This window comes from Choloepus didactylus, chromosome 21, assembly GCF_015220235.1.
Source record: "Choloepus didactylus isolate mChoDid1 chromosome 21, mChoDid1.pri, whole genome shotgun sequence".
In the NCBI taxonomy this organism is placed as follows: Eukaryota; Metazoa; Chordata; class Mammalia; order Pilosa; family Megalonychidae; genus Choloepus; species Choloepus didactylus.
Genome location: NC_051327.1, coordinates 33,839,985 through 33,864,873, shown reverse-complemented (window position 1 = coordinate 33,864,873; position 24,889 = coordinate 33,839,985). Strand labels below are relative to the sequence as shown.

The following is a 24,889-nucleotide window of genomic DNA, read 5'->3' as shown; positions in this document are numbered from 1 at the left end:
GTGTATACATTTGCATAAATTATATCCAGATGAAGAAACACCCCACATCGTGACTGTATAGGTTCTACCCAGCAGCAGCTCTTCTAATCACCATATATATATCACCATATACATATATATCACTATATATATATATATATATGGTCCCTTCTCCCTGGCATCTATATATTTGTCACTGTCCCAGAGAGAAGAGACTTCCCAAGAGAAAAATTTTTAAAAGCAGACCCTAGACATCTGCAGAAGTTTCTTGGTATCCCTGGAATGAGACAGCCATGAAAAGAAGCTCGTAGCTATGTTATGGGAATTCAACGTAAATTTCCTAAGCATTAAAATGGGGTTAATGAGGATCACATATGTAGCAAGCCTTTTGTGAGGGCCACCAGATATCTTGAATATAAAAATGCCTTTTTAAATGCGTGCTTTTCAAAGGTTGGTAGCTATTAATAGCCTTCCCCGATATCTTCCCTGGAGTTTCTAGATGATTTATGATCCTGGCAAAGAACCAAGGAGCCCCACTGCTGGATGGGGCCGGGTTCTAATAGGAGCGCGGCTGATTAGCAAAGGATTCCGCAGGCTGCGGTAGCAGAGGGGCCCCGCGTCCAAGCCAAGCTCGCCCAGCCAAGGGAAGCCACTTGACAACACACACACGCACGCACACAGACACACGCAGCAGTGACACTGGCTTGCTGGAGAACACTATTGTGTGCTTTGCAGAGTTCTCAGGGTTCACTGACTAAATCCCAAATGCTTTTATCCTTAAAATCGTGGCAGGGATTTCACATGCTATGGAGGTTGGAAGGCAGAGCTTTCAGCTGTTTTCATTTTGATCCGAGAGGGCTACAGTTCACGGGAGCAGGAGTCCAAGAGGTACAAAACCCTAATCCCAGATACTAAGGCATTCAGTGTCTTGAGCTGCGCTTTTCCAATTCTCCTGCAGCATTTCCAACATGAAAAATAGAAAGTGTCTGTTGGGGTCAGAAGGCAGGGCAGCCTCTGCCAACGGGACTTGGAGCAGATCTGATGAAGTGGAGGAGAACAGCAAATATTTAGTTTGGACACAGATCCGCAGAACTGAGCATTTAGCCATAACAAAATAGCTTCTCTCCCTGTCTTCCATGCCGCCTTGCTTCTGCTCATGTAATCTCTTGTGCTCAGGATGTCTTTTTCTTTCAATATCCTAACCATCCAAACAGATCACCATTTGGGGCCAAGTTAGGAGGGAAACACATTGGTATCAGGGTCAAATTTCAGCCTCACAATTAGTAGCTGTCCTTGGACACATGACTTATGCCACGTGAGTGAAGAGGTTATTAAGTGTCCACCTCAAGGCGGGGTTCGGGGAGATCACACGTGTGAATTGATGAGTACCGCACATGTGAACTGATGAACACCATGCTTGGCAGAGAGGAGGTGCTTGTGACATAGATCTCATTAAATGTCACCATGTCTACGAGCTCTGCCCAGGACCCCTCCGATTCAGAGTGATTTCTCCCTCCTGCGAACACATCACTTATTCTGACCCTCATCTGGGATCCTCGTCAATTACCACCTCATTTTAAAGATATTTGTGCATGTGGCTTATTTTACCATGAGAGGGGCACCCAATACTCATCATTCCATCCTACTCAATGCCTCACATATCACTTTGTACCTAGAAAATGATCAATGAATGTCTGTAAAGGGGAGGTTGGGTGTTTTTAGGAGGTGGCAGAAGGTGACACACAGTCATTTCTTTATCAGCTGCAGGTAGAATTCAATAACCAATCAGGAGGAGGGACCCTGCAATCCCAGGTTTGTTTCCCATCTGGTTATTCAGCATCGATGACTGTTATCATTGGAGAAGCAGAAGGCAAACAGGATTCAAAAGCTGGATTTTGAATTTGGAGACCAGAGCAATAAGGCCAGACAGAATGTGATGCGGGCATAAACAAAATACTCATCGGATGTTTACCGTACTCCAACACCGTGCTAAGTAGGGCATTGACACGAGAGTGAGCAAGCCCACCTGCTAAACCTCCCTTCACAGAGCTTACAAGGGACTGGAGCACAGAGCCACAAAGCCATGGGCACAAATGTAAACTTGCAGCTGGGGTAGGCTCTGGGAAGGGGGAGCAGTGGCGCCGGGGGTACCCAGTGGAAGGAGACAGGGTGGTAACAAAGGCGGGGGAGGGCTGAGCAGGGGGCCTGGAAATCTCGAGGCCTTAGCCAGGTGGAGAAGAAGGATGAGCAGGCTGGGGCAGGGAAAGGCCTGTGCAAAGCCCAGTGTCTGGAGGGCAGCTGGCTCCGTCAAGGAACGGGAGGAAGGACACGGTTTCCAGCTTTGGGAGTTTCAGGGGTCTGGTAGAAGGTGGTGCCTTCCCTGAGAAAGGAAACCAGGAATTCTAGCTGCTTTTATAAACATCAGACGGTATGGATGGCTTGTTTACACTGAGAGTAACATATGCAAGGTTTGGAGAGAAATGAACAAAAGGGCCTGTGATTTGCCTCTACGGCCATCCCCATCGGCAGTGTGAAATGAAGCGGTGTGATGGGCTGCCAGTTTCACCAAAGTGCTGTGCTTTTTTCCTAAGTGACTGCTAACAGCACACATAAAATTCCTACTCCTACTCAGACCTATCGAGCAATTTCCATGTATCAGTACCTAGCGCAAGCATTCTGTGCTCACGATCCCATTTAACCCTCATAAGACCCACTATGAGATAGAAAATACTGATATCTCCTCTTTAGAAATGAAGAAACTGAACCTAAGAGAGTTAAGTATAGCCTAAGCTGGGTTCTATTCAGCTCTCAGCCCAGAGTCTTAACTACAATGGCAGGCAGTGGAGAACAAACTTGAGGGTGCATTGGGATCACCTGCTGGAGCACAATTTGCATTTCTAACGATTAAGAGGTGATGCTGGGCGTCCAAGGGCTATACTTAGAGAATCACTGTCTATGGACCGCTCCCTCCTACGTGTTATTTTACTTTATATGGGAGACAAAACCAAAGGGCTGCTTCCTACGTCCCATTCCAAAGGAGGAGTTGGGGTTAATGAAGTCCTTCCAGAAAGCCTCACGCTAGTTCCCAGAACATAGCCAAACATTTCTTTAAAGCCCAAAGAAACAGCTGCACTTAAAATATCAGGTTCACGGGGAAAGGAGATCAGGGGTCAATAGCTAGTATGCAGCTACAGATAAATTAACTGCACCCACCGTCACAAGAGAAGGGAATCGTCATCATGCACTGAACAGGTGCAGCCCTATTTTAATGCAGAGACAGCCTGTCTAGCCATGCAAAGGTAATTGTATTGCTTGTCAATCACTTTGGGACTGCAATATGCTTTTGCAAGAACATAATGCAAATGCACATCTCATTTTCTTAGAAAAGTAATAATAGTAGTTAAATATTTGGATATATGCAAGCAGGCGATGATTGCAGTATAGCAAATTAGCTTACTTAAAAAAAAGGGGGAAAGTATAAGATGCCCCGAACTCTACAATTTGTTTTGTAATATAATATACACCAACCACAAATGTATTCTTAAAGGAAAGCCTATTTAAAAATGCTCTACCCCGCTGCCCCTTCCAACTGGAAAACAAATTAAATTTTTAATGGGTTCAAATCTAGCTGTTTTGAATGGATATCAGGTGGGTCTTTAAACTCGCTAATGTTTGAATAGAATTGTGTGTGCATGTATGCTCATATGAAGCTTTTTCTAGGAAGAAATCCTTATTTTTGATCAGATTTTCAAAAGCATCTGTGATATCTCATCATCCCCTGCCCTCCCCCCCTGAAAAAGTTCAATAACCACTTATTTATGGTGTTTGCCTACAAATGCATTCAATTAAGAGGCTTTTTTGGTTACATTTAAAAACCAGTTAAGAATTTGAATAAGAAATCACCCCCAAACCAAATAAACAAAAAGCTTGAGAGAATTCTGGAAAGTATGCTGAGAATGGAGAAGGTCGGTGTGTGATAACTTTAGTTCCTAGTATTTCTATGAAATGAAATAGATCCTCAGCATCACACTATATGGGGTGGGGATTCGAAATTTAGAAATGAAAAACTAAAAAGCATGGTTGATTAATTTCCAGAGAGATACACAGACATAATCTCAGAGAGTGGTGTCAGTCGTTGTATTTAGGACTGAACCTGAAAGCATTCCGGAAGGATCTATCACAGGGTTTCATCCTTGCATTTGTCAATTCTAGGAAGTTTTCTCCTGGGATTCTACCACATCTTTCTTTTGCACAAATGAGCATGGATTCTACTCAAAATCTCTCTCAAGATAACTCTGGGAAGATGGTCATGGATGTGTCATAAATAATTCCCTGAGAAAGCACAGAGCATCTTTCCAAAAGAGACCCAAAGAATCAAGACCAAAACCCTATAGCTGATGCTGGCGCTCAATAACAACAGCAGCAAAATCCCACATAGTGCTCCATTAGGGCACCCTATTGTATCCTCATGTAAAATGCATGGTACATAGTAGGCACTTACTAAGTAAATGTTAATTAATTAAGAATAAAACATGGTAAGGCCAGTCTCAAGTGAGGTTCATCTGGGATGGGATTTGGGTTCAGAGACCGCTGTTGATGAGTTGATGATATATCGAGTTGGGTGGGTATGTCTCCAATACTTTTACCTGTTTTAGCTGCTGGGAGGGGCCCGGTCTTCAGAAAATATCAGGACATGGAGGGAAAATCAAATTAATACAGAGAAACGGATGAATGTAAGAGCACCCTTGGTGAATGCTCCTGTGTGGCCATCTCGATGTTCGATACACTCCAACATCACCCAAAGCTCCACAGAGGAAGCCATGGAGGCTGTCTGGGAGTCTTTTTAACACCCCCCCCCCGCCAAATATGGAAGCCACACACTGACCTAAGATAAAGGACACATTTTTGGCTGGAACTTTAGTAAAAAGGTATGTTCATATTCAATGATTCATGAAGAACAGAAGTTTCTCTTGGCAGTTAGATATGTTTTCAGTTTATAATGGGAAAAACAAATTCTTAATAAATGCAGTTTCCTAGGTGAAGTCTTAGTAAAGATGGGGATCTTTAGGTATGGAACGGGGGGAATTGCAGAATGGGTTCTTAACATGGCAATTTAGGAAATGGTTGGACTTCAATATATCCCATAATTCTCTTCTGGAAAGCCTTTCCTAAACACCCAAGCTAGGCTCGGGGCCCCTTCTCGGTGCTCATACAACACTTACCTCATCATATGTATCATTTATTGAAACTGTAAGTGTGTGTTGCCCCTGCCCCGAAAGAAAGAAGCACCTCTGAATGTTCCATTTGTCTCTGTGTCCCCAGTACCCAGACTGAACTGGAGCAAAGACTTTAGTCAAACCTAGGAATCTTCCCCAAAGGATTTTGGAGTCACACAACTACGGAAAATCCACACTATCTCATGGACCACTGAAATCCTGACTGATGTCACTTCCTTGAAACAGAATTGGGTTTCCGACCTTTTTGCTGCTTGCTTGCACTCAATACAAGAACAGGGACCTCTTTCATGGGGCCAACTTCTACTTGGTTTTGTCCTCTGCTCTTATTCTTTCTAAGATGAGCTGTCCTTGCTGTCTCCTGCAGCCTAAGCCAAACAATCCAGATGAAAAGGGACATCTTCGTTTAAGAGGACAGGTTCTCACGCTTTCCATCTGGTGCTAATGCTCTCCAGAGAGTTCGTGATCTGGCGAAACACCTAGGCAACTAGTTGACTTTGCTTCCTTCTGACTGGCACTTTGGTCTTACAGATACTTGCCGAAATGGGCAGCCTCCGTCCTTCTGCTCTGCCTATTATATTCCCTCTGTAGAAATTTACCTTACTTCCAAGTACGTTTTCAGAATTCCAGTCATAATATTACCAGCAAACAGGCATATTCTACAATTTTAACCAAAATTATTAGGAATATGGCTGGAATATTAAAAATTAAATCACGTCCAAGGCAGTCACAAACACATTGTTTCACCGTTTGGAGATGCTCAAGTCTCTCCCTGGTGACCAAGGCATTAATTAGTTCTGTATGGTTATTTCCGGCAAAGAGCATGTTCATTATAAGCTAGCAAATTTCAATTTTACAGCAGGTGTGTTATTCTGAGATTTTTATAAATTGTCCATATGAGGATAAGCCATATAATTTTACTTTATTTTTTTCCATTCAATATAGTAGTGAGATACTGAGGGTAGATATCCTGAAAAGCTACAACTACCATCTACTGAGTTAAGATAATGATTTTCTGACAAACTACCACGGTATAAACACACAATTTCGCATTTATGGCTTATGAATCTTGCTTTAGTGATTGCATGAGCCCAGAGAGTAACTTTTTTTTTCCTTCATAACTCATCACGTGACCTCAGGAATAACAAATCTTTATTTCCACATTCCTTGATCTATAAAATGGGCTCAATATGGTGTGGCTGGGATAATGATTATACCATACTGCCAAGATTCCTGAAATCACAGGGTCATATATATAAGGCTTAGGACATGCAGGTTTATTTGTGAGAGATGGAGGGATTTAGGGTCAAGTCATCCTTGGTTTGCTACTATCCACCATCTCTTTGGTTAAAAATATTCAACCAAAAATATTTTGTCCAATAAGAAGCTGAGTTGACCCAACTCTAATAACTACACAAGAAACCTGATGAACATTGTCTTCTTTATTTGCCCTTATTTTCCCTTCCTGGTAATTTCATTTACTTTCATTTCATGTAAGTTTTTTGTATCTTATTGTATGCATTTTTAAAACACCTCAAATGCTCTAATTTGGACTGGGCGAGATACGAATAACTAATGAACAAAAGAGTGTTTCCCTTTGTCATCAGTAAAATAGAGATGATCTAGGCTAACTCAAGTTTTCTAGAAGATTTATAAGTAACAGAGCCAGGAAAAAAAAAATTTTTTTTAAAGCATGCCTCCAGCCCCCTTTCACACTGTGCTGAATGCTACCATATTCTTTCTACAGAGCAGAAATGTATTATGGTTGACGGAAACCTCGTCCCAGTCCGCTTAGCCACAGCCAAGTTTCTCGGATGCCACACTAGTGATAGTGTGGACCTGACATTTCTGTGTCACGGGGTTCTCTGAGCGCTCCAGTTTGTTGAGCAGCATCGTTAGCCTCTACCCAATAGATGCCAGTAGCACGCCTCCCACCCCCAGATGGGACAACGGAAAATGATTCCTGAAGCGCAATCACCCTGGTTGAGGCCTTCTGCCTTAGAGACGCCCCCTCTCTCCCTGACCCCAGGGGTGCAGGAATGTTTCCTAACAGGAAGGCATCTCCGCATTGCAGACCTCCTCAACAGCTCTTATTTTTTATTTTTTTTATTTTTTTGAGCATCCACCACCACTCCTTGATATTCCCTTGGCAAGACCAGAGTTCACGCCCAGAAGGACCAAGCCTGGCAAGGGGGAAACAAATGAGTTCTGATTTTCCCCAGAGAGGAAAAAGGCAGGCAGATGCCGTTTTGGAAAAGCCAACTAAACCGAATCTTGACTCCAATTTCATTGAACTTGGAATGTCTGCATTTGACTCAACACTTAATTTTCTCCTTTTAACAAAAGGTTCCTAAACCTCAAAGCGTCAGAGGTCTTTGGGGAGAGGAGCAATACCACCCCGGATTTTTCTGTACAAAAACCTCACGTCGGTGGACGGATTCAAGGGGACAATTGGGCTCCAACCTCCTTAATAACCAGATGTTTACAATCATCAGAAATACATCTTTGGCCGTAACCATTTCTCTGTTCTCCAGCATTCAGTCTCAAAGAGAATTTACATAACAACATGTGACATGTAGAATGCTTAAAGGCACCAACCATGACAGGACAAATTACACTCATTTTTCAATGCACTTTGCAAGGTGCTCCACGGCAGGCGCGCGCCGGGCTGCATGCTGGGGCGGATCTGGCGGGGTGGGCAAGACCGGCATGCGCTCGCAAGCAGCTCCGTGCCTCTGGGGAGGGCGGGAGGGTGCAGGGAGGCCCGGGGGGCTGCCCCACTTACCCGCCGTAGGCCGGGATGGGGGGCGGGGGCGCCGCTGCCCGGAAGGTGTTGTACACGGTGCGGCCGCGTCCTCGCAGGTGCGCGCCCCGGTAGGCTGCCGCGGCGGTGGCCGCTGGGTACGGGAAGCCGGGCACTGAGGGAGAGAGGGGAGAGCAGAGCGAAGGCCGGTCAGACGCGCCCCCTTGCCACCGAGGTCCCCGTCCCCCCAGACCGATCTCCCCGCGGGGCTCAGGAAGGCACCCGCCCCGCTCTCCCAAAGGTGTCCAAAGGTGAGCGGAAGGATGAAGCCAAGGACTGATTCCAGAGAGGATGGGCCCGTTGAGGCTGTGGTCCTTCTGCCCAAGAAGCATTTATAAAGAATTCTTAATAACGGGAGAAAAGTTCAGTTAAAAAAAAAAAAAGGTAGATTGTTAAAAGGTATGTGCAATGTGTTCTCAACCATGTTTTATATGTGTGTGTTCCAGCACACGATATACATATACATGCCTGTATATGTATCGATATACAGGCAAGTCTCTGTATATACGCATGAATATGTACAGATGTATGTGCATATGCACATGTGTATATATATATGGAGGCATGCCCATGTACATATATGTATAGGTGTATTGCAAGTGCAAATATGTGCACGTGTAGTCTATGCACATATGTGCATATGCACACATTTTCAACATGTTAGTCGTTGGTATCTCTGGGGCTGAACTGTATGAGTGTTAAGTCTTTCATTTTGAACTTTCCTCCATCCTATTTTTTTTTACTTATTTTCCACATTTTCCTTTATGTACATACATTGCTTGCCAAAAAGTTTTAATTGAAGTACAGTATTCGTACAGATATAAATATGCATTGTAAGTGCACAAACCACTCATATCCAAAGAAACAGATCGTTACCAACACCCCATAAGCCTCCCCACAACACGATACAGCTTTTGAAAGCAAACACAAACACCATAATTCCGTACAGAATGTCTGGGAAATCAGTCCTTAGGAGGAAAGTGTAGGCAGGGTTTCCTTCCCTGGCAGGTAATTCCCTGAAGGGACCAACTTGGTAAGGAGTCAAGAGAGCCACGAGCCGGATGGGTTGGGTGAAAGCCCTGATAAACAATTCAGTTGCCTCCATCTGGGAAGTCCTTCCTCCCATCCCATGCAAATCCCAAGTCAAGGAGGTCCATGAAGCTTTCATTAAACCTCTTCTGCCTGCAAGATTCTCCCCCTGCCCTGAACCTGACGACCCCACTCTCACCGTGCTTGTCCTATGCACCACAGAGGAGGCAGTGTTTCCCAAACCGCATGCACAGGGGTGCGGGTGCTTTCCTGGAAAAATACATTTGTGAAACCGCTGCCCTGAGAGCGCTGGCAGTGAAGGATGCTCTTTAATGTGGCTAACCCAGCATGCTCAAAGGTAACTTTTTCAGGAACACTTTATTTCATGGAGCACCTAACCTGTGCTTTTATGCACAGTAGGTAATCTAAATATTTGATACAGGAATGAATATATGGATGACTTAAATTCAGGAAAAAGCAAATGAAGGGGCGGGCTGTGGACAGGCCAAGTGATTGGCTATTGAATAAACCTTCTCTCTTTGCCTAATTCTTTGAGAATTAGGAGAGAGAGAGGGGGTGGGGGGAGGTGGGGAGGGGGGGAGGGAGAGAGAGAGAGAGAGGAGACAGATGAAATGAATGGGTTCTCCCTCCCATCCCTCAACCTCCAGCCATGATCATACCCTGTTCCATTTCTCTGGGATTTTATAGAATGTTTATCATGAGACTCAAGGCGAGGAGGAGACAGACATTCTTTTGGCATGATAAGATGAAGGAGAAATACTAGCATGAGATTGAGCTTCATATTTTTGTTCAAGTCTTCTCCATCCAAAATCCAGACTGCCAAGGGGGACTCTGCCTTCAGAAGCAGAAGCTGCCAACCCCTTCTGATCCCATTATTTGAGAGTTCTCCCCACCAGCACTAAAGCATGGACCCACAAGAGGTGTGTGTGGGGAGCTGAAATGTTACAAAGAGCCTGGAGGGAGGGGGAGAGAGAGAGAGGGAGGGAAAGTGAGGGGGGGGGGGCGGGGAGAGAACGTGTGAGTGATTCCAGGGGAGTCAGAGTCTGTTGCCTGAGTGTAGGGGAGGAGGTCACGTGAGCCTGGAGGGCTAAGATTAGGACCCTACACTCACAGACAGGGTGTATTTGTGCATATGTGGCAGGTGCCAGGCGGTGGGGTGGCTTCCCACAAAAGGCATTCTCAATTCTGTGCAACCTCATGGAATTATATAGGCTGCAATACAACCTGGGAACCCAAAGTGGAGACTGGCCATTATCTGGAATTCTGTGTGTGTTCTTCAGTGTTGGACAGCCAGCGTATCCTACGGTGGATTGTATCATATCTTTCTCTCAGAATGAGACTAAAATGCTAGGATAGTAAAACCAAACCCGGAATGATTTTATCTACTTGTGTTCGAGAAGAGCACAAAGGTTATTTTAACCCTTTAAAAATTTGTTGTTGAAGACAAATGATGCAGTTTTATTTAACTCTCGCTCACCACTCCCTGGTACACATGGTTCCTGGATTGTATTTTAACAAATGTGCTTGAAATTGCCGGAGGTGCAAGTCCTCGTGGGGAAAATCGGGTAACTCCTAATATCATAAAAAGCCCAGAAATAATGAGATATGAGACTCTTGCTTCAGGAATGGAGAAAAAAATGAGTGAGAATGGTTTTGACTCCAAATCTATCTTGCCACAGTTCAAATATTAACTTTTCATAGGAACGCCCCAGATTTCAAAATAAAGAAAATGAAAAATTCACAATCTGGTGGAGCAGCTGGCTGCCTGTGTTAGGAAACATGGTAATTATGCTGACCCATTCATTATCATGGGCTACCATGCCTAGTGAGCCAGACAAGATCCCTCTCAGCGACAAGCAGGTTTTACAATAATTCTTGGAGGATTTAGATGTTGAGATACAGCATGAAACAGAAGCTTGGCAACAGAGCGAGGGGTGCACGTTCTCCTGTAAGTGTAGAGCTGGGATTCCATTTTATACCCCTTTGGTTAAAGGGAGAAGACGTCTTTGCTGATGCAGGATAAGGTATTTTTCAGGTCTTAATGCAAGGCTCTTTGGAGGAATGGCACATTAGAGGAATTTTTAGTTAAAGGAACACAGGAAGAACTGAAAGTCAATTCCTGGTTTTAAAAATAGCTTTCTTAGGAGGACACCGTAAATTTAGGCAACACAAGAGGTCTGACACATCTTGCTTTGGACCAGAGGCATCATGGAAGAAAGGGAATGGAGAATCCCAAGTCAAGGGGCCTCTTTGGGAAGTTTCTAATCAACATGATTTATGAACATTTACTTCCTTTCCTCCCTCCCTCTTCTGTCTTCCCTTCCTTCCTTCCTTCCTTCCCTCTCTCCCTCCCTACTTCCTTCTTTCCCTCCCTCCCTCCCTTCCATCCCTCCCTCCTGGTTCCTTCCTTCATTTCCATCCTTCCTTTCCAGCTATCATTTTTTTTCTTCCTTTGCATCTCCTTCTAAAGATGCCTCCCATGAGCCCCCTTGGGAGTGAACAAGAGCAATCAAGTAGTTCGAACCAGAGGAATGAAGGAGAAGGACTCGAGTTGTGCTAGAATGTGAGCTCCACGTGGGCAGTGATCCCCATCTGTTCTGTTCATTGTCAGAGAGGATCTGGCACAGGGCAAACAGCTAATACCATGCCTGGACACCATCCAGGTGGCTCATCAATGCCTGTCCCCTTCCTTCTGGGAGAGGAGAGCCCCCTCCTATTCACTGTCCACCTTCCACAACACTGTCCTCTCTGCAAAGTGACCTGCCAGCATTTGCAGACAGACAGTAAGCAAAAGTCCCAACAGGTTCTCAACCACGAGCTACAGAACAGTCACTGCTACTGCCATACTTACAGATGCTGTGTCAGCCCAGAGATAGCAACCAAATCTAGAATATGTTCCAATAAAAAGGGGAGAAAGTTTGGACAAATGTGCTGCACTTGGCATTATTAGAGCCCTCGATTCAATTACATTCACTTTTTATTGTAGTGCACTGTCAGGGTTTGAAGATCTGTTTCTTGTTTTGGGGATAAGCAGGACTCACACTTTCCCCCTGGACAGGTAATACCTATTAAAAAGCATTCCATCTGCACAGCACCAGACAATGCTCTCTGGCAACCCAGCAGCACACAGTCCCTGAACACAATAAATGTGTGCAACTAGATACAGCAGAAAATAACAATCTCTATAATCCCTAACCTGTCTGATTTGCAGCTGTGCCTTCTGCATTTCTCCCTATCTCTGTTAGAGGAGACTCCCCCCATAGCTGGTTTAGGATGGCGTTGGATCTCTTCTCATGCCACTAAGACAAATCGTCAATTTCAATGCAAAATATACAACTGTTTGTCAGGCTCCCTTTCGACTGAATTTGGGGCGGAAAGAAACTGATTTTTATTTTCACTTGCCTACCAGGTGTACTGGGGAGTACACACTGGCACGTGTATTTGAAGCAGTTAGTTGAACAGATGATTCAGATACAGATTAAACAAGACCAAAATGGCTTTATCCTTGAAACTCATAGAAAGAAAACATTTTATTTATATGCTTGCTTTGTGGCATGACACTTATCTACTGTTTAGTTAAAGTTTTCATGTCATCTATCAGTGCCCCAGCTCCAGAGTCTGGATTCAGTAAATGGGCAATAAATGTTTAGTAAATCCAACGCAAAACGCCAAATGGAAATTCACAATGTCCTCTCCATTTCTGCAGTGGAGTAAATCAGTGTTGAAATAAAAGTCAAAAACCTCTCACTCTAATATTTGTAAGTGCCTCTTTGTTATAGAAAAACGTTAGCAAGAAGAGACACCGAACTATGGCCACGTCTGAACTCTCACGTTGGAGTCTGAAGTTTTTCTAGTTGAATGTTTGGTGAATAAACATGTACACAGATCAGTAATGAGGAACAATGGTTAAGTACTCAGGTTGATTTGTAGATACAGCTCTTGAATGAGGAAGACAAGGGAGGGAAACATCTTAGGTTCATTATCCTGGAAAATTTCCCTCTTAGACCTCATACCACATGGATCACAGTGAAGAATATGGTATCACTGCCACGAAAATTGGATTCAGCTCATAAACTAAAAATGAGTTTCCCTCAAAGAAAGCAGGGTAAGAGCTTTTGGAGCAAATACCGATGGCACGTCTTGTTGACACGTCAAAATCCCCAGCCCACTCACTCCCACCTTTCAGCTAGATTTATACCCAGAGCATATTTTGGGGTGTTTAGTGGAGTAACTGTCACAGTTTCTCAGGAATAAGGAGTTCAATGTTGCAGAAACTTTAGGACGTAATGAGACACATACTGGGAAGTACTCCCGAATCAAGGCAAATCAATATTTTAAAACAGAATCGTGTGGGTGTATCAACCAGCCAAATGGGCCATTTACCAAAGTGTCAAGCGTTGTCTGCCTCCCCTTCAAAGCGAGAGCCCCCACCTCCCACCATATATGAGCTCTGCATTCACTGTATTTACAGTCTCTTTTACAAACCTGGTGCTTACCTTAGAAAATAAACACAAATGAGATCATCTCACTAGCCCGGAGATCCCAAGAGAAGAAACACAAAACCGGTGGAAAATACTTGAGGGTTATAAACTGCACATTAAAATTTTAGAGCTCCCGGAGAGATGGAAAAGTAGCAGATGCAAAACCCGACAGGGGGGCAGATTCTGCATCAAAGCCATAAAAATATACAACTGCTTTAATGGGCAATTATTCTCTGCATTTGTGCTCTGGTTTGCATTTGCATGAGCTTGCCAGATGCCCTGGAAAAGGTGTGCCATGAGAATGGCTGGCTGGCTCTCTCTTTGTCCCCTACTTCCTTTCCCTGTGCTCCAAAATGCCACCTTTCCCCACCCTTGGAAGGTTTTAAGAGCATGAGATGCTCATGCTAATTTGAGCTTGAATTGTTCTGTCGGTAACTGATGGTAGGAAATATTCATTTACACAGTTCTGGGGGTTCAGATGCCCTTTCAACAGTAGGTTCACGGTTCTGTAGGATCCCCCTCGAGGGAACACCCACTCATGTGCTGCACCATAAATTAAGAACTGGCATAATAGGTAACATACTGAGGCAGCTGAAACAGCCAGCTAGAGCTCATGGAGCAAGAGATTTCGGGGGGAGAGAATTCGGTGATAAACATCACAAAGAAGAGTCAAATAATCTGATTATTTTTCCAAATGGGAAACAGAAATTGCTTCGTGTTTCAATACAAATTTCAAATAAAGATACGTCTAATTGGTTTATAACACGGAACTTAATATCACTATGGGTCACTACCTTTAAATTATGTTAAGTGGAAAATCTAATATGATGGAGCACATTAAATTATAGGTCAAAATGAAAATGGAAAGGTTTTCAATTTTTTTTCAATTCTGTTAATTTCAGGATTTGGAAAAAAAAAAGGAGCAGGATTTCCATGTATTCAGTTGTTTACAAATATACCAAAATGGCCACTTAATTTGTGGAATCTCTGGTTCTCACATTCACATATATTTATCCCTGAAACACACATTTGGGATCCACTCTTGTTTTGGTCTAAAATTCATGTTGATATTAAATTCTGCTGTTCAGAAGTGAATAAATCTACATTTCGGACAAACAGTTTCTTATAGGACAACCTCATTTGAAATGCATTGAATAGAAAAACAAAAATTTCTAATTAATGTACAAGTCTAATCACCGTTCTCCACATGGAAGAGTAATTTTTCACTGTTCATTTGCTCAGTTTAATCTCAAAACTGACATAACAGAAACGCAATGTCCTATAAATCTCTGCTCATTTGTTTCTTTAATATTCATATTCCATTGAACTGCAGCTGCTTGTTGCTGCAGTCTATTGCAAGATGCAAAAGTGTCGATAAAAATATTATGAAAGGCAAGATGTGTTTCTTCCTGGCTGCGTGCGCCATTTATTTGGGGAAAGACGATAAATGGCTCGTGGATTGTGCCTTGGCCTGCTGCTTGGTGGGTGATTAGTGATTAATTACCTTGCAGCAAATTGACATGGCACGAGGAAATTGACACAGCCCTGATTAATTAACTTTTTATGGGCGGTAGTTACTCACAAAACATTGCACACCATAATTGAATCTCTTGACATAACGTCATGGTACAAAAGTTTTAGTCACATCCACATTAGCCAGAAGTTTCTAGGCTGTTCTAGGTCTGATTGGGATGTGTCCAAGGAGTTGGCAAGAACTTGAACTTAGAGAGAAATGCACATTGTTGCAGGGAAAGATAGTGATATGTCTTGCTCTGATTGCCCAAGATGAATTTATTGACCGAAATCTCTACTTCGGCTTTACTTTGGGGATACATCAGGCAAAAATGCTCCATTTTCCTCCAGTCTCACTGGCTTCTGCTTCTCAGTAGCTTCTCCCAGTTCACTCCATTTTGTCCAGTTTCTAAAGGTTGACTTGACCCCGATTCAAATCTTGGTTCCAAAATCACTTCCTTCAAGAGCCTTTCCTATCAATCTCCCTAGCAGCATCTGGATCCCACAGCTTTCACTGTCACATCACCTGGCTTTTGTTCCCTCACTTATCCCTGCTTTTATATATTGCATATTTATATATTACACATCTCTCCATTGGGATTCAGGAGGAAAGGGACATTATTTTGGTCACTACCCTCTCCCTAGCACCTAGAACATTTCCTTGAATGGGATAATCATTGAAATGTTTTATTGATTAAATTATCAGATTAACTCAGGAAGCCACAGTAGTTCAGTTACAGAGGAAAATGGGTGACGGTCCCTGAACTGATGAGTTGCTAAGATAACAATTGATTAAGATGCTTCCTTTGAAGGGTGCGTCTTCTCAGAGAAACCCTGGTTTAGTGAGGACATCAGTGCTGAGGGAGCCTCAACCTCACTGGTCTAACAATACAGGCAGTGAAAACTGCGATCATCCAAGCAAAGATGTGATTACACTTGGCTGGAAGAGATTGGACGGCAGGATACGATAACAGCTAGCAGTTACTAGCAGTCGCTAATTGCCAGACCAGTGGATTAACTCACTAACTCTTCCCCAAACCATAGGAACCAGATATCATTGTTATCTTTACTTTCCTGGAGAGGAAACTGAGCTACAGAGCAGCCCAGAAACTCGCCCAGTGATGTGAACGCTGGCAGTGTGAAACCAGCCTTTATGCTCTTGTCTCCAACACAACACAGCAGCAGGACGAAGGCATCCCAGGTCAGCTTCGGGCTTTCCACTCCCACTCGCTCCATGTTCCTTCGAGGCTCTCAGTTTGGCTTCTCTCCCGTTGCCTGTACAAGCTGCCACATCATCTTCCTACGCCCATGGCGAGTCCAAGAGATCTTCAGCACAATTCATCATGGACTGAGTTAATTCTCAGGGGAATCTTCTGACAAATCTCCCAGAGAGATGCAATACGCTCCTTGTTGGAGGGTGGGCCCAGGAGATTTGGAAGGGCACCACTTCTTCAATTCTACGTTCACGTTCTGAGATTTCAAGACACCTGGAAGGGCTTTGTTCCTTTTCTGCTAATGGGATGCAGACTCTGGAATCACCACCGATGTATGTTCCTGATAAGAGTCCCAAGGCAAGTTGTTTCCCTGCCACACTGGGGCTCATCTCCACATCTGGATGTGAGCCAGGAGGCTTGTTTAAAATCCCCAAATACTGGGGAAATGGATTTTACCAGCAATGCAGTCCTGGGCTACGCTAGAATGGTATTTTCGGAGACCACACTTAGACACACAAACCTGCTTAGGGTCAAAACAATGACTTCCTTATGACTAAATTCAAGGAGAACTTTTCTCAAAGAGTTGGATGATTTGAGTAAGAAACTCTGATGGTATTTGGGGGTGTTGCACTTTTTTTTGTATGCAATAGATTTTTTTAATGGCTGATAATATTTTTTAAAGAAACATAAAAAGAAAGATATAAAACCACAGTTCAATTAAGTTTGGAGAACCCCAGCCAGGTTAAAAAAACACACACACACTCATACACACGCCCCTAAACACAATATAGTCAAACTCTGTACATCAAATTGTAATAGCTTTTTAAATATTGCTATCAAATATCACTTTCCTCAAAACTCGGTAAGCAATAAATCTCTTCCTTAGAAATGAAATAAGTGAGTGATCTAGGAAAAAAGTAAAGAAAAGTAAATGCAATGGATACACTGCGATTTACTCTCAAAAGTAGGTCTGACGTTCCTAATTTAAAAACCAATTCAATAGGTAATAACAAAATCCACACAGGACACTAGTGTACATGAATCTTTTGGTCTTGGTGACTTTGAATGAGGACAATAACCTTTGCCTTAACTAGTTGCCACGTTATTCCTGCTTATCCCCTTAAAGTTACCTGTTGTCTCTTTGCTCCCAGGTTACAAATAAGACGGATTAATCCAACAGACATGCAGTGAATAGCATGGCTATTGAATGTGCAGTAATATGCTTTTACTGTGCAGAAGAGATATTTGTGATCTGTCTACTAGCAGGTATTGACAATACCCTCCCAGGCAGGATTTTATAACAGTTCATTCAACAAAATGAGCAAGAGTCTCAATCTTGGAGTGTTTAACTTGGCAGGGCAGTAGAAGGCATTTGCAAAGGTGCATGCTGTCGTTTGAAGGAGCACTGAAGACAAAGCCCTGCGATGCTGAGATCTATTTTAATTTGGATAAAGCGATGTGTCATAATCTATCAGTTTGACAAAACCTGTACCAGTGTCAATTTAGGCCTTTTGCAGGCAGTGAAAGAAAGAGCCAAATAATTTATATAAATAATTACTTTGTTGAGTGCATATACACAGTAAAGGTTCAATTGTTAAATCATTCATGATCTAGTGTAACAGCTGGCTGGAACAGTAAGCTGGGTGAATTGCCTCTCCAGGTAGGAAACAGGGCAAGTGAGATAAATGAGCTTTCTTGTGCTGAGCTGGGTTGCCCATGGTTCTCCAGGGTTGCTGCAGCTCCTGAACAGGAGGCCCTCAGAGGGGGCCGGCGGTGATGCACAGGATGGGTACCCGATGCAAATGCATCATTCATGTCTTTTCAAGTCATCACTGTGGGAATACCTGGTCCGTTGGTTTTGCAGTCATCTGCCTTGGGGCATCAGCTTCTGGACTTGAACGACTGAGTCTTGATCCTTTGATCAACACCTAAAGCAAACATGGAGGACAGGTACCACCTGGACCTGGGGCTATCCAAGCTGCCTGCTGTCTGAACTGGAATCCCCAAAGCCCTTAAGGCAGGACAGACTGAAAGAGAACCATTCCGAAAAGGTCCAGCTGTCTCAGTAACTAGAACCAGATAAATCTTTCAGACTTGCTTCTTGGGTCAACCTTCAAAGATCCTAGAGAAGATGGCTTCTAAGAAAGAAAGGTGAAGATTGTCCATTTGATGCTTCAAGCAGCCTGATTGGCTCTTTACACACGCTCTCCTCATTTAATGCTCATGGGTAGGCAGGTATCCATTACTATTTTCACAGGGAGGGGACTTGCCCAAGGTCAAAGGGTTAGGGTATAGTGACAACTTGTGCCCAGCTCAGCCCGAATCCAGCTCTTTTTACTACATCACACTGATGTTCAAGGAGGACTCTGTAATATTAAATCTGGAGACAAGGATTTGCAAGCAAAAAAAAAAATTATCTTTTGACAACATTTACTAGATTCTCGTAGCAATCACCAGTGGTGGGGATGATACAAAACACCCTTGGGCAGAGGCACCCCTAGAGGAGGTCTTTGTTTGTTTGTTTTTACATGGAAAGCAATTAGGCTGCAAGAGCCTACATCTCAAGCAAAAACTCAAGGAACAGAACTAAAATATGTGAGGTGCTATTTGATCCTGAGATTGCATTCTCTCAACATTCTCCCCCAAGTTCTCCAGTAGCGATAAAATAGCTTTTGGCATAACAGCCCTTTTACAGAAATGAAAACATGATTTGACAAAACAGCATTTTTGGATTTCTGAGCTAAGCAAATGTTTCAATTATCATGTTTAAATTAACTTTTCCAGACTCCTTTTCTTTCACTGGGAGGTGAGCCTGGTTTCCTTTTATGTGTCTCTGTACTGCATGGGGAGGTTTGTTTTTGAAGAGAAATAAGAAAAGATGGGGAGGGGCATCTCTGCGGTTGGACACATTTCCATGCAAGAAGCACCAAGGAGTTCACCCCAGGGCTTGAGTTCTCTGTGCCCCACTGGGTGCTCCTTCTCCACTCAGCAGCTGACCCCCACCTCCGGTGTCCTGCAGAGGGCTTGGCTCAGCTTACAAAGCTGGGTGCCCCTAAGGACACACACTTGCTCCCTTGCATTGTGTCCCTTTTATGTCTTGGGGCTCAAAAGGACCTCATCTTTGAATAAAGTAAGAATTTAGAAGAGGCTCTGTTTTCCATTTTAAATCCATATAACTTTGGGGAAGCAAATGAAGTGCAGATGAGTACTTAAAAAAGAAAGAAACTAATGGGGCTTCCCAAATCAAAGAAGGATTTCCTTCTCCCCTCTGCAGAGGACTGGTGGAGGGTGGGCGTTGGCAAGGAGGTAAATGTGAGCGCTGGGCCAGGCAGTTGATCCTAAGAAATGTGAGTGTTGAAAAATACTTTCTGTCAAAAATGCCAGAAGACTTGGGGTTTCCAGGGAATTCCCCCTGCACAATTGCCTCGCTGCCTTTCAGAAACATCTCATCTCGGCCTGTTCTCTGGCTGTGTGTGCACGGGAATCCCAGGGCAACCTAGTTTATTGTTTTAATATCTGTATGACACAAAGCAAATGCATCCTCCAGTGACTCCTTATCAGTCACATGTATTTCTGTGAAAGAAATATCAAGACAAATAAAATGTTTGGGGGCACACCACAGGATGGTAGCTTTTGCAACTGGCAGCCTTTTGCAGAAGCGAGACCCCCATCTGAAAACGACGAAAGCCACCATTCTGCATTGAGATTAATAACCAAAGTGCCGAGAGAGCCAGATAGCAGCCTCCTGAACTTGTGGCTTTTTCTTGCAGATCCTTCCTTTTAAATACCTGGGGTCTTCAATTAATGTTGTTGTTGTTTTAATTTTTCCTGAAATTGTTTTTTTTTTTAAACAAAAGGACAAAAATAACAACAAACTTGGATATGGATATGATTACGACCCAGCTAAAGCGGTGGTAGTTGGAATCCAAACTACAAATGAACCTGCTCTGCAAACCAGTGTCCAGGTGGAATAACTGAGTTAACATAAGAGGTAGTAAAACTTCTTAAAAACCACTGGTCAATAAATCAGAGATGTCCTGGGCCATGGAGAAGCAGGGCAGATGGAGCAAAGCGAAATAATAGTACCTCCATGATAGAGAAAGAATGGTTTGTGGAGTCGACCCATCAGTGGGTGGCGGGTGGCTGTATACCTGCCAAGTCACCAAGGTACAGAAAATCAGGCATGTGCTGTGACTGGGATGACAGGCAGGGCCATGGCACACAGAAGGCACCTTAAAACCTCTTGATCCGCAGGTTAAATAAATGGGGGAAACAGGATCTCAGCAGCCAAATGCATCTCTCTGTCCTGACAGATGATGGTGAACGCACTGATGCCTAGTTCACCCACCAAGAGGTAGCCATATGGCAATGTTACCAGTGGCCAGGGCTCCTGTTGGTGGTTTCCCCTTAAATATGCCCATGGGTAACGTGTTAGCATTTCTGAGACCTCAGCATTGTGTAGTTCTCCATTATCTGTGTCCTACTTGAGAATGCAGGCTCTTTAGAGGCTGACTTTTGGGTGTCTGGAGCAGGTCTGTATTTTCAGTATTGAGGATGGCACCTCACATGTAGAAAGAGCTCAGTGAAGGTTGGTTGAATGAAGGAATGCTCTGCTAACCCCGTGCCCACCAAAGGACTGCTAAAATGAGTCAAGAACGGGAGCGGTTATTTCCTGACATGATGGAAAAGCACCACAGGGTGCACACAGGAGCGGGCATAGCTATACGTCCACCACCACAAAGCTGGGCCATAGACACAGGAATGCAGGGCTGGCACCTGATTCTCTGACCAGAAGGTTCTGGTTGAGAGGATGTTGTAGCCTGGGCATTGCTGGAGGTGCAGGGAAGGAAAGAGAAGGAGCTGAGGCAGAAGATGAGGGATCTTGGGTAAGTTAGAGTCTCACCATTCAGCCCAAGAAAACTGAGGCAGGTCTTAGGAAGGCCATCAGAACCAGAATAAAACCTCCATACCCATATTTGTTTACTGTGAGAACAGGATGGACAGTCAGTACACTGTGCCTGGGCTGAATTTATGTACATAGGTACAGGAGAATACGCAACTACATTTCATTTACTGTTTTAAAATGTAATAAAATAGTACAAAATGCAAAAGGTACATGAAGGGTGTATATTGAAAAGAAGTCTCCTTCTCACCTCCACTGGCAGGCAGCCTGCCGTTTAAAATGTGAACAATGGCCTGAGAAAGGGGTCGGCAAACTACGGCCAAGGGGACAAATCTGGCCCACAGCTTGTTTTTTAAGTAAAGTTTTATTGGAACATGGCCACACTCATTCATTTATGTACTGTCTACGACTACTTTTCAGCTACAACAGCAGAGTTGAGAAGTCACAATGGAGACCAGATGACCCAGGAAGCCTGAAATCTTTAATATCTGGATTTTTAAAGAATAAGTTTGCAGATCCTTGGCCAGGCAGCTCCGACAGGGAAAAACTCCTTTTCCAGAAATCTTGGGATAGGAAGGAGAAGGCACAGCCTTGTCCTGAAATGGGAAGGCTAGGCAGCTGCTGAGGGGTCCCCCTTGATCACTCCCAGCTCAACCATTTCCAGGAGCAGAACATGAGGGCTACTTGCATTCTGGTGTCTAACTTCAAAGGGAGGGTTTGGTATTCAGATATGTTGGATTCATAGTTGGTCTAGCTGGGTGACCTTGGATAAGTTCCTTAACTCTTCTTAACCTAAATTTCCTCTTTTGAAAAAAAAAGGGCATAATAACGGTTTCACAGTTTTCTTGTGAGGACTAAGTAGGAAAGTTCAAGTAAATGTAAGTGCTTAGCAGAACCCCTAGCATACAGTGAGTGCACAATAAACATTAGTTGTCATTATTATTATGCCAGGGCTGCACTGGGTGCAAAATTTAAGGGGGGCCCCCAAAACCTCTGGGATGTAGATAAAGAATATTTCAATGCAATAATTTAAAAATAATGCAGTAATTTAAAGAATCAACATTACTGAAAGAAAGCCATGATGAACAGAACATCAAACTGGTAAATAAAATGTTGTGATGAGTCATATGGGAGCCCAAGACAAAAGGGAAACAGTACTGCTCATCCTGTCTTGATTAAAAATTATATTTTTGTTCATCATAGATGATTTTCATTAATTTTGATTTTTATAAAAAATAGCACACTAAATACTATTTATCTTGATTAATTTTTTTGGACACTCCTTTAAATTTTGCAACTGAGGTGAGTGCCTTCTTTGCCTCACCCTACAGTAACCCCTACAGAAAATATTAGAAAAAGCCTTCTCGGAGGCAACCGTGAAGCTCTGAGTTACTGGAAGGAGGAGAAAGAAGACATGAGACTTTAAACCAATATATCAGTAACACAGTGACCTGAAGGTGTACTTTCTATTAACTGAATTCAGTCCACTGACATTTTCTCTATTGGGCAGAAAGTGAGGAAGCCATAAATTAATTTAAGCTGTTACTTTAATTACCGAAACCAATGGAAGTTTTATCAATTACTAAAAGTAGCACAGTGCAGGCTTGATTTATGTATGTTTCTGCCACTTAAATCATTGTTTTATGAATTCCACACAATTACTTCCATAAAATATGCAATCAATACATCAATTAAAAATATGCCACTACCCCTTGCCCTTGAATTTCATAGAAGTGAATAAATGAGATGATTTTGCATTTTGATAACATTTAGGATTCCTGATACCCGATTTTTGTTTTTTTCTACTTTTGACCCGGATGAGAGTTTCTGGGGAAATTGACATTCACCTTCTTTTTACTTATACTTTAGGTGTTCTCATGACATGAATGTTCAGCTACAGCTTCCATGTTACTGTATGAAATTACACCTGTTTGCATAGATAAGCATATGGAACCATACTGGAAAATTCTTTCCTAGCCCTTGATCAAGAAGGGGGGGAAAAAAAAAAGGCACTTCTGTCTCAAGGTGTCAAAAAAACTCGCCCCATAGGAAACTGAGATTTTGTATTCTGAAATGATATCTACAGCTAATAACCAAATCAAAGCCAATATATTTGCCTACATAATTAAAGAATGTATAGTGAGACATACGCATAGTCAGATGGCAGAATAAGAAATATGTTTGTAACATTATGCAAAAAAGGTTTACTTTCCCCAAAGAACAAAGCTCTCTCATATGTGAATTAAAAAGAATAAGAGAAGACTCAGAAGAGAAACAGGCAATTGTATACTGGAAATTCACAGGACTGAAAGTCCAAATGACAACTGAATGTGTGAAGGATGAAGGTCCTTGCTAGCTGAAAGGCAAGTGGATACGAGAATAAAAGGAGATGCTAGTTTTCAGCCATCCAATGTGCGAAATTAAAAAAAGAGCAATGCCATCCGGTGTTGCTGAGAATGTTGGGGTTGAACCAACAATCCCACGTTTGAGAACGCAGATGTAGAATTAGAGGCACGGTATTTTAAGGATATATGCAAAAACGTCGACTGTGGCTTTATTTATGGCGGGGAAAAAATAGAGGGAGCAATTTGAATGACTGAATAGGGAATAGTGAATCACCGTGGACTCTCCAAACTGTGGACTAGCACACAAATTATCAATAAGATGATTGGGAGGATGGTCATAAGTATTATTAAGTGAACACAAGTATACTTAAAATGTATAACACATTCATAATACATATGTAAATGACCCCCTTAGAACAAAATCAAACTACTAACACATTCCATTGCATGTATGTCCATCTTTGCATTATCCTGAAGAAAATGCAGAAAGATAATTACCAGGGAGTCAACAAAATAAGGGTGTGTGTCATTGGATACAGTGGAGATATTCTTACCACATTATTCCATGTGTGTGTGTCTGTGTTTATGTGCATGCTTCACTGATCGCAATGAACTTGTATTACTTTTGTCATTTACAATCTATTCATAAAATTGTAATGAAAACTAAATAAAGCTGGTAACATTTACCTGCTTCTGGAAACATCTACTCCAGATGCAAATAATGAGTCAGTGACAGCTCGCTTTGCTTGTCCAGATTTGAAGTGGATTTTCCCATTTGTGGAACGGGAGGGAAGGAGGGGCTCTGGAATGGGGTGGGCACTGGGCAGGCCCACCGAGGCCCTGCCCCCACCCTCACCAAACCTCTCTGCTAAGGTTGTATCATATGCTGCACAAAGCCTGTCCAAAAGTATTAAGAGTTCTGCACTTGGTATAAGATGCCCCTGCCAAATTCCCTGCAGTTCTGCTCTAACTACATTTAAGTTGGTAGAAAGTGAGTCCATTTTACCCTCTGTAAGAGAAGTGGTTTATTAGGACAAGTCATATGACACAACTTGAACCAGGGCTTCAAACCAGAGTTCAGGGATCAGGAGGAAAATCGAGGGTCGAATAAGGTCAACTGCCAAAATCCATTGGATTTCATTGTATTGACATAAAGTAGTGAGTGAAAATCTTTCCCTTAATGCTTTCATGTCCTGGGTCATATTATTAGGTGATTCACTTAAGGGGGAAGAAACATCATTATGCAAAAATGCATCTTAAAAAGCAGATAACTTCAGTACCAATTATTTTCATTACAGACTAGTTCAGCAGGGTTCCTTTAAGAACCATCTCCCCTACTGCATTTAAGTGTGTTATTTACAGATGATG

At 42.9% G+C, this 24,889-nt stretch overlaps 1 protein-coding gene across 22 annotated transcripts in view; it reads right to left on the bottom strand.

Annotated features, from left to right (window-relative positions):
• The window catches only part of RBFOX1 (RNA binding fox-1 homolog 1), a 2,130,504-nt gene that overhangs the window by 43,463 nt on the left and 2,062,152 nt on the right, over window positions 1-24,889 (bottom strand). For all 22 annotated transcript variants that reach the window (XM_037813986.1, XM_037813985.1, XM_037813992.1 and 19 more), the window contains one exon: window positions 7,999-8,131. In XM_037813986.1, the coding sequence (XP_037669914.1) occupies window positions 7,999-8,131 (133 nt within the window). The remainder of the gene's footprint in view (window positions 1-7,998; window positions 8,132-24,889) is intronic.